Raw genomic sequence first — 11,413 nt, forward strand, 5'->3', positions numbered from 1 at the left:
CTGATGAACAAGTTGATCTGGTATCCCTCATTGCCGAATTCATGAAGTCCACTCAAGCATCATTTCAAAACATGGAGATACAACTGGAAGAGATGGCACTCAAATTAAAATCTGAATCTCTTGAAAATATTCCAGACGAAATCGGCAATGGTTATATCAAAGAAAATTCGGGTGAAGCCTGCGGTGAGAAAAATCTTCTATGTCCGGAAAATAGTGTCGATGTGAGAGAAATATAAATTACGAAGACACTTGAGCATGATGAATCTGAGAAGGCAATCGAGCTAAACCACGAAGATGCCTCAGAACAAGAGAAGAAGGACATGGATGTAATGATTGAAGATATTCTAGTTGTGGGCTCTGTCGTTGATCTAAATGTGGATTTGAAGGCATCAAGAGTGGTTGATGAGAAGACTAATATTTTTGAGGTGGAGGTTATACGCAGACTGGAGATTTTTGTATACCGATTTGAGGGAGCGGGTGATGAAGATCCCATCTTGGCTTCGTACCAATTGATTACAACCAAAAAAGACTACAAGCTAAGGTGGACCCTGATATATTGCAATGCTATCCATGTCTTGGTTGCAATTGAAGTGATAGAGCTCATGGATGGATGTGCAATCTACAAAGCTTTGGATTGGACATAACAATTTCAAGAAGCAAAGTCTGGCTAAAGACTTAAAATTTAGCGCTTCTCGGGAGGCAACCCGAGCTTTACTGTTTTTCATATTTTTCTTTAATTTTATGTTTTATTTTTATTTTCATAGGCATGCATTCTAATTAATTTATTTGATTTCTTATTTTTAAGGTCGGAATTGCGATCGGGACAGTCATCCGAGAGACATAGAGGGCATCTTCGCAAAAGGAAAATCAGATTTCTTTCGCACAAATTCTCACACCCCGAAGACAACGATTCCGACTAAATCAGGTGTTTTCTATCCTTAAACTTTGTGCTAATTTCGTTGAGGGCAACGAAAATTTTAAGTTTGGGGGTGAAAAAAACATGTTTTTTTGTGCTCATTTGTTTTAGTTTGCATGCATTAGGTTTTATTTATTTTTATCGCTTTTATCGTTTTTTTCCGGAATAAAATTTTTTTTTTTAGTCGAATGCATCGATGAGTTATAATGATGAGAAATGATCAATGTTTAATGATGAGATTGCTTGTTTTGTTTTGGTAAGAATTAGATATTTCTTTAGCTTTTGATTCAACGGAACGTAGAAGCGAATTATTGCTAGGAATCAAACCTTGTGCATTGCTTTGGTTGAATGTTTTGTATTTTAAATTTGGAATTTATTTGTGCTAAATCATGCTTTGTTCGGTTTTAAAACTCACCTTAGGAAATTTATGATACGAAGTATTGAGTAGTGAGTGATTTGGGATATGATTTGGGCCTTCTTTGAACCGTTTGAGCCTTTCAAGCCGACCTTTTTATCGAAACTATCATTAGAACCTTGATTTGAGCCTCGGAGAAAAAGTGTTCTTTCTTTTAGCCAAAGTGTATAAGGTAGAAAAGTGGAGATTTTTGAAAAATTAACCCTTGGAGTTCGGTCGAAAATTTTTATAAGGTCCTTCTTCTTCTTCTTCTTCAAAAAAAAAAAAAAAAAAAAAAGACAAATATATATGCTTCTATATATATATAAAAAAAAAATGAAGAAGAAGAGACTAGAAGGGAGAAGTAAGGACTAGTTGTTGAATTGTTTTGAAAGCTCGATCCATTGTCTTAAGAGAAAAGTGGAGACTTTTGAACTCTTAAGAATCGAGTTTATTGAAGTCCTTAGAGGTGAATTCATGGTTTCAAACGCCTATCTTTCAAATTTTGGCGTAATCACCTCAATTCAAGAAGAATAGCCACATATACCCCATATACACATATTCCCTACCTCGAACCAAATAGCCTAACAATTGAAAGCCAAAAAGCCCCAATGATCCCAATAGCTTAATGTTTGATATTAGTAGAGTAGAATATTTTGGTGAGTATCTGGAGTCAAACATATACATGTAAGCATAACTTTTTTCTATCTTTAATTTACAAATATTGGATGCTTGAAGCAATTGCATGATTTGTGGTTTTTGGCTACGGTAAGTGACTAAGTGCTTTTGAATTTTGAGCTTGCGAATGCCTAAGAATTTTCATTATAATTACAAATTCTGAAAACGTGAAGTTGGTCATCAATCTATGTGATGAGATGCGGTAGTTGAGTTTTTTTGCTTACGATTAGATTTTGCTTGAGGACAAACAAAAGTTCAAGTTTGGGGGTGTGTTGAGTGTAGATATTACACTCAATACGTTTACTTTACGTGGAACTTTTGTTTAGATTTAATTATATTTGTGCTTTAATTGATTGATTTTGTGTTTTATAGGTGAAAAACGAGAATTAGGTGTCCATGAAAGAAAAAAGATCAAAAAGAAAGGAAAAAAGTTGCAAATAAGGAAACAAATCAAATTGGAAGAAGCAATCCCGCCACAGCTTTGACAGTGTCCACCATTTCGAGCATATCTCTCTCATACGAACTCCGAATTAGGTGATTTTGACGGCATTGGAAAGCTAATTTCAAGGGCTACAATTATTATTTACACAATATTCCAAAATTCGGACTCCAACATGGCACAAATCGACGAACAAATCCTAGTGGGGGAAAATGACGGAAATTGATTCCTATTAGGTTTCCACTACTTATCAAGAAAAGCCTATAAAAGCAACAAGTCTCTACACCATAAGCACGAAATTTTACACCACAAAACGCGAAGAACGAAGATCAACGAAGACTCAAGCATAGTTTTTCTTATTTATTTTATTTATTCTATTTTGTTTATCATAAGAATTACGAGTAGCTAAGTTTTTAATCTAGGATTTTGTCGGAACCCTATGTGGGGATGGTGAACCCGTTTTCTTGAGATTATGGAATTATGATTTTATGATTATTTCTTCTACTTGTTATGATTGTTAGTGCATGAACTTGATCAATTTATGTGCTTTATCTGTGATTATTGGGATTGACTCGACAAAGCTATTTTGATAATTAGACGGTAAGTAGAAGAACCTTCGAGTAGTTTTCACCGGATGAGTGTGTCAATTGCATGTGGTGTCGTAGACATACAGATATCACCTTAGGTAGCCATTTACGAGACTTGTAAGTTAATGCTTTATTTATAATTGGTTTGCATAGACATATAGTGAATCGTTTATGAATAATAGACTTGTAATACACGCGACAGCGGGTTATGAGTAAATTAGTGTCTCGGGTTAATAATCATGAATCATATATTTCATAATTTAGGGGTTTTGGGTGAGCAATTCTTGCATAGGGGGAAGATAAAATCCTAGATCCGTTTTATATTGATATTTTCTCGTGATTATTTGCTTTCTTAATTATTTTAATTGTTTAATTGATTTAATTCGACAAACTTGCGTAGGCTGGATAAAAATCATAGTTGTTAGAATTTGGTACTTAGAATTAGATAATTCGACATCCGACTCTCACGAGTCCACTTTTACTACTTGTTTGCGATACGTGCACTTGCATGTTAGGTATTTAGCTCCCAACAGGAACCATATCCAATTTTACAATATGACAACATGAGTTCTAAAATGACATTAAATTTCTACATATCCAAATAAATTTATCAAACATAAATTTCAAGTAAGCAAATATATATTTTTTAATTGCTAAACACACCTAATGTGTATCTTTCAGTTCTAAGTAGAGACGAAATAGATAATTAGAGTTTGGGAGCAGATAAAAGATAGGAAATTAATGCTATAATGAGTTTTTTAGCTATTTGAATCGCATCGGTGGTTTTTGCAAATAACTCTTAAATATAGGGATGAAAAAGATAATTTCCTCTCTATCTTAATATAAATCTTCACTTGCTTTCTTAGGTCGCGTTTGATAGCCAAAATAAGATTAGGCAAGATAAAATTAAATAAGAGACATGCTATTTATACCTTCAAAATATCTTATTTCACCACCAAAGTAAATATATTACATATTTTACCATTTCTTCCTCTTTCACATATATTTGGTATACAAATGCAAAAATCGTCCACCACCAACTAATTAGAATTTAGAATATTCACAAAAAACTATTTTTTACTACAATCTTCACCACAAAATTCCACCGTCTCTAACTAAAGTGGATGATACTTTCGTCAAAGAAGAAACACTCGAAGGTAGAAAAGAAAAGGAATCCACGTTTTTTAGGAAATAAATTAAGAACTTTTGTCTAGATTTTTTTTTAAACATAGATTTTTTTTTATCTTGTAGTTTTCAGTGGATTGACTTCTTGCCCTTATCTTGCATTTTAGAGAATTTCTTAGTTGGATGTTATGGGGTCTGATACAATAATAAGGTGTTCATTAAATTATTTAAGAGTTCTGATATTTTCACCTTTTAAATTATCTCAATTCACCATCTTATATTAAAAACGTAAAATAAATTTATGTAAGATACCATAAATACCTTTACAAAAATATATTATGTGAAATTAAAATTGCTAATATACCATCCTTTCAACACGATAACATAATATTTGCGGATATTTGCGGATCGACCCGTCAAATTATTGGTTGACATCGAACAAAGTCCAATTATTCCGGTAATAATTGTTAATCTCCCCAACCAAACGAGGCAGTCATGCATAAATCGAGTTCTCATCATTTGTACACAAACACGGTTTCTCCTACAATTACGGTTGGAATAAAATGTATAGAAAATAGAAATTGCATCTATAGATAGATAGAATCATAGAATACCCAAAAACAGGTGGAAAAGGAAAAGAGTACAACTTCCAATTTATAACGCAATTAAGCCCACATTATTTTCATGACTTAATAAATTCTCAAGTAATTTAATTATTCTATTTATCACGCAAAAGAATCCTCTTACCCCCAATGATTCCTACCAATATATATACACACACCCTACTACTTATCATTACACATTAATTACATTATCAAATTTAAATTTGTCACCTACAAAAAAAAAATGAGTCCTCTCGTTGTTCTCTTTGTATTAGTTCTCTCTATTTCGAAGCCGGTCGTTTCGATACCAGTCGGTCAGGATGGCAACTCCGGGCCTTGCAAAGATGTGTTCGACAATTTTAGTGCATGTTCCGAATTTATCGAAGGTGGGGCGTGCAATGATCCGTCGGCTACGTGTTGCCAGAAAATAGCAACTTTGAATGCGATCGTGAATCAAGAAAATGGCGGTCGGGTGAGAATTTGTAGATGTATCGAATTCTTTTCGATGTATAACGCAAGCCGTCCTTTCATTACTTTGCGTATTCAAGAATTGCCTCTAAAGTGCAACACACAATTGAGTTTCCCTATCTCTGAACGCATGAACTGCTCTAGGTATGTATAATTTTGAACTCTCTCTCTCTCTCTCTCTCTCTCTCTCTCTCTCTCTCTCTCTCTCTCACACACACACACACACACACACGCACATACAAGTGAATGAGCGATGACTAATTCGTTTTCATGTAATTTTTATTGTTTTGTTGCAGTATCGATCATTAATTGGGAGACTACGCGATCTCGGCTCTCCACGATGATTTATTATGAATTCCTAAAGTATGAAAAAAATTATGCATTACATTTTATAACGCGAACATCTTTTAGTAGTACAAGTGAAAATAGTAATGAATTATTTTATTTAATGGTTGTAAGAACGAAAGTATATTTTATATCGGGTTATCGAATAATAACCCTCATATATATATGTCTATTATGTGTGACATTTTTCTTTTCTGGCATGAAATCCCTATTTTTGTTATTTATCATGGCTCCAAGTGGATCTTAGATATCAAAATGACTAAAATATAAAACCTTTGCTCAACAAAATAAATGTTAAATGTTCCACAATTTTTACATGGATGATAAAGACAAACCCGGGTCATAAATTCGGGTAACTCGAAGTATTGCAAATTCTTTTTGGCCGGATTATACGAACCCTAATATGTATATAAGCAAATCAGATCATAAGCTCATCATACAAGATGATAGTAGTTCAAAACTGGTCGAGTCGGGAAAAACAAAAATAAAAACGGATATAAGGACAATTTTATCAAAGCTATCAAATGACAAAATCGAGTCGAGATGAGGGTACTTTGGGACACGATGAGAAAGTTAAGGAGGCCCGTCGCCCACCCTCAATTGAAAAAGTTTTCACTATATTATACATATATATATTTATTTAGCTCACCTAATTTTATTATTTAGATGGTGTTTGCAAAAACTTTTCTAAAGTGATTATGAACTTTTTAATGTTTTAAAAAAAACTGATTTTGAACACAAAAAAACTTATAATCACTTTAGAAAAAAACGTTTGCAAAAACCACCTTAGTTGACATTCAAAATATTATCAATTTGTTTGGAATAAGAATTTGGTTTAGAACTAAAATTAAATAACTAATTCTTTTTGTTAAAAATGAAATCGAAAAATAAAAAATAAATTGAAATTTTGAATGAAATAAATTGCACCAAAATAAAATTATTTTGGATTGGGATCGAAAAATTTCATTATTATTTTCAAGGGCCTCTTTTAGCTGTTATGAGTACATGAGGGAGTGGTTTTGTAATTCCACCTCAGTTCAGGGACTTTCCAGTAATTTACTGTAAAATTAAAATAATAGAGAGGAAGACGTCGAATCGGAAAGCAATCGCAAATGTCAACACTCCGTCCATCATAAATATGTAAATTGCTGTACCAAGTCAACACTCTCTGCATAAATTCCTTAATTATTTTATTACCAGTAATAATACTGCAAGATCTGCAGCTTATAAAAAAAAAAAAAATTCAATATTTTCCTGAATCCCATTTGAGTTATTCAGTAATGACAGGGAGAGAAATTCTTAACAAGATGAAGGTCCGTACATTTTTTATTTTTTTATTTTTTTATTTTTTTAGTTTTAATTTTTGTTTTTGATTTTACATTTGTAATTGGCCGATTCTTTAGAGTTATCATGTATGGATGTTAATTTTTTGAACTGAATTTCACTATTTGGGGGTTAGGGTTACAAGGATGTAAGAGAATTAAATACAGTAAAACATCGATAAATTAATAACCTCGCTTAAATAATAATTTCTTACTGTCCCGACTCCCGACTCCTCGGTAAAATCGTACTAAATTATTAGCTCGATAATTTAATATTTCGCTAAATTAATAGAACTTTGTCTGTACGAGTCTTAGTTTATAGAGGTTCAACTGTATGTGGTAATCTTGCAAAGTAAAATCATATGAAGTTTAGACACTCGGTCAATTGTTTGAATAAATTATTCTTATCGGCTAATTCGCAGTTGATTTTGTCGAATCTTGCTATTTTGTTATATCTTGATTCTGAAGTGAATTCTACATGATTATTTCATGGCTAAGTGTTGTTTAATTTTAGTCTTTTCGGAGTAATGAATGTATCTTGTTCATGCTGTCTCTATACGCGTTTGAATTATAATGAAGTCTTTACGGGTTTATTTAGTCGAAAAAAAAAAAGAAAATCGTATGGTAATATTTTGCTGCAGTGTTAGTGGCATGATTGTATCGATGCACTCACTAGTATACTGGTTTCTGTTATCGATATATAAGTTTAGATATACAAAATGCAAAGTGAAACAGAAAAAGACGAGAACTAATACGAGTCGTTGCAAAAAGAGTGAATGACTAACAAATCTTCAAAAACGGACTCGAAACTGTTTCTTGATCGAATACATGTATTTGTCACGATTTTTAATGCCAAATAGCAAAAGCCATTTATGTATGTGTCTGTGTGTGTGTGTGTGTATCTGTAATTTGTTTTAATTTATTTTTATTATTATTATTCAGGAAAAAGCATGTTTTTCCAGTCCGGTGACACCCGACGCTAAAAAAGGTGGTAAAAGCAGATTCTCGAAGCGTATTACACACGGCTCGCATCTGATGAAAGGAAAAACACATCACGCGATGGAAGATTGTTTGGTTTCCGAATTTAAAATATTGGACGATAAAGAATTAGGTCTTTTTGCCATCTTTGACGGTCATATGGGCCACGATGTCGCTAGGTACTTGCAAGGGAACCTATTCGACAATATTTTAAACCAGGTGATGCTACTTTTTTTTCGTTTAATTTTCCTTTTAAGGCTCTGTTTGGTTGATTGATTCTTGAAATTTGGAAAATCTCTAATATGTTTGGTTCCTAAGGAAAATGGTGATGAATTGGAGAATATAGAAAACGTGCTAGTGTTTTACGTGTAGTTCTTCTCACTTTTTTTTTACGAAATGTTTTCAAGGGTTTAGAGGGTGTTTGGTTAAGCTTATTTTAAGCATTTGATAAGTTCTTACATCTCATAAGTTGGTTGGATAATGAACTTATAAGTTATTTTTAGGTGGTGTTTGCAAAAGCTTTTAGAAATAGATTATGAGCTTTTTTTCTCTCATAATCTGTTTTTAAGTGTTTGCAAAACCGACTTTTGCTTTTGCTTCTCTTAAAATAAGCTCTTAAAATAAGCTGTTTTAAGCTATATTTTGTAAAAGCACCAAGTACCTGCTTTTTCTATTTAAATTGATTTTCCAGAATTTTGCAAACACCCCCAACTTTTAGAATTAAGCACTTAATATCAACTTAACTCACAATCACTAACTTATGCTTTTAAGTAAGCTTTTGAAAGCACTTTACTCTCCAACAATTTTTTTTTTCTTTTTTTAATATCTCTTAAAAAAAATTACCAAACACTTTTAAAGAGCTTATAAGTTCAAACATCTTACAAAGTACTTTCATTTTTTTCCCGAATCATTTTACCTAATATTTCACCTCATAATCAAACAAGAAATTTATTTTACCTTTCGTCTTTTCCTTCACATTTACCTTGATCCAAACAGAGCCTAAATTGCTTGTAACTATTTTCTTACCATTTTCATATATGATTTCCCTCCCAATTTCTGAAAAAAAAAATCCCGTATATTGATTTTGCTCGAACAGAATGAATTTTGGAGTAATACAGGGAGCGCGCTGAAGAACGCTTATCTGGCAACAGATAAGGAGATACTAGAGCAATCGTTTCGCTTGGGGAAAGGCGGGTCAACGGCAGTTACTGCAATATTAATGAACGGTCAAACACTTGTAGTCGCAAATGTCGGCGACTCGAGAGCTGTTATTTGCAAGAAAGGTGTTGCTAAGCAACTTTCGGTTGATCATGAACCGAGCAAGGAAAAGAAGTTGATCGAGAGCAAAGGTGGATTCGTATCCAATATTCCAGGTGAATATAGTTCTACTTCTACTTTTTTTTTTTTTTTATCTTCGTTGGTCTAGACCCTTCTAGAAAGTTCCGTAAGGTTGCGTTTGGATTGAACGATTTGAAATGAGTCCAAATGGGGTGTACTAAAAATATGTATACAAAAAATATTTTTGTTTGTCTTTATTTAATTAGATTTTTTTTCAATGTTTGGTAAATTATTTTAGGGTAAATTACAAAACCCCCCTGAACTTGGGCTAAATAACGAAAAAAACGCCCACCTATTCTTAATTACCAAAAACCCCCTAAAGTTTGTTTCCGTCTTACACCAACCCCTTACATTGTGACTTTTCATGGATTTTTTTTAATTACAGGGAATGAATCTACACAATTTCAGATATTTTCTTTTATTTCTAACCTATTTAATAGAAGGTATAATAGACTGTACACATTTTCTGTAAAAAACTCGATCAACAGTTAATCAGAGGAGGATTTTGGTTATTACGGACAGGTGGAGGTGTTTTCGTTATTTAGCCTAAGTTCAGGGGGTTTTTCGTAATTTACCCATTATTTGATAGGAGTTGATATAAATTTATTTTATACTCGATGTATTTACTAATATATGAAAAGGTAGTAAAAGATTAGGAATATAGTAGAGCTCGTGTGCGCGAATCGAATTGGATTCATTTTATGAGATAAAGTTTACTAGGCTTTATTGTCGTTTAGTATCTATGTATCGAAAATCAATATTTATAAACATTCACTTCAAGTTTTATCGAGCCTTTGTCGTGAAATGAAGATGCCCTTTAATTTTATTTTTATCAAGAATACGAGAGTTTGTTGTTCACATAGGTGATGTACCGAGAGTTGATGGACAGCTGGCAGTGGCGAGGGCGTTTGGTGACAAGAGCTTGAAGAGGCATCTTAGTTCCGAGCCGGATATTACAGTCGAGATAATAGACGACGACGTCGAGTTTCTCATTTTGGCTAGTGATGGCCTGTGGAAGGTGACACATTTCCGATCTTTTATTTTTCAAATTTATATATATATATATATATATATATATATATATATATATATATATATATATATATATATATATATATATATATATATATATAATATGGGATTTTTTATACGAGACACTTTTTATATGCTCAATTAAAATTCGGGCTCATTTTTATGACGAGTTTGAACTTTGAAGAATAAAACCCCATGATTATATTATCTACCAAATCTAATCCGAATTCCGAAACGATCGCTTACAGGTGATGTCGAACCAAGAAGCTGTGGAGTCGATCAGAAGTATGAAGGACTCTCACTCGGCAGCAAAGCATTTGTGTGACGAGGCTGTTGCGAGGAGAAGCAAGGACGATATCTCGTGCATTGTTGTGAGGTTTCACTAATATATATATATATATTTCATCCAAAATATTATTTTACGATTAATGTTTAATATGTTATTATATGTAATTAAAACGAGCGGAATTAGTCATTTTCTCGTGTAAATTTTCATAAAAAAAGTTGTTTGCCCTTTTCCCTCTATGTTAATATATATGAAGATACACAATGAATCATCATTTCAGGTATTTGTATATTAGGATTTTTCTTTCATATTTTTTTATAAGTGAACCCTTTTTCATATTTTTCTTGGCATTTTGATTGGTTGATAAAGTCTGCTATTATACATTTTCTTTTTTTGTCCTATTTTTTTTTTTCCCACGAAATTGGTCCTCAAATAATCGATTTTTTTACACCTTCCATCCACCGTTTGATTTTGGTGTTACTTTGGATGGAAAAAAGCATGTGACCATGCTATTTCAACCCCTTTCTTAAAAATATTTATGATTTAGCCCCAATTCAGTGTGTGAATGTTTTTGGTAAAAAATGTATTATATGTTTTTAGATGTCAAGTAAATATCTTCTATTTAATGTTTGGTGCCTTTATTTTTTATTTTATTTTCCCTTTGATGTTTAGGTTAGTGTTAGGTTGATTTACTCTTCTTAAAACAAAAATCGTTGTTTACAGACTAGGGTTTTTTAGATGATACACATGGTGAAATATATCGGGTTATCCTGCACCATTGATCTACACATAATAATACATATTCCATACGCATATGTTTTGGTGGGTAATTATTTGTATAGATTAATGATGTTAAAATCGCTCGTTGTTTTACACCAGATGTAACATTTCATAGACCTATAA

The 11,413-nt window shown here is 32.5% G+C and overlaps 1 protein-coding gene across 1 annotated transcript; it reads left to right on the forward strand.

The window, feature by feature from the left end:
• The first annotated feature begins 6,583 nt into the window (after nt 1-6,583).
• On the forward strand, nt 6,584-10,848 carry LOC105952673 (putative protein phosphatase 2C 58). Its single transcript, XM_012976255.2, has 5 exons — nt 6,584-6,867; nt 7,819-8,073; nt 8,951-9,227; nt 10,056-10,210; nt 10,473-10,848. Exons 1-5 carry the CDS (start codon nt 6,835-6,837, stop codon nt 10,608-10,610), a joined length of 858 nt encoding a protein of 285 aa, XP_012831709.2. The 5' UTR covers nt 6,584-6,834; the 3' UTR covers nt 10,611-10,848.
• The last annotated feature ends 565 nt before the right edge of the window (nt 10,849-11,413 follow it).

This window comes from Erythranthe guttata, chromosome 13, assembly GCF_056151865.1.
Source record: "Erythranthe guttata isolate IM_541 chromosome 13, IM_541, whole genome shotgun sequence".
Lineage (NCBI taxonomy): Eukaryota > Viridiplantae > Streptophyta > Magnoliopsida > Lamiales > Phrymaceae > Erythranthe > Erythranthe guttata.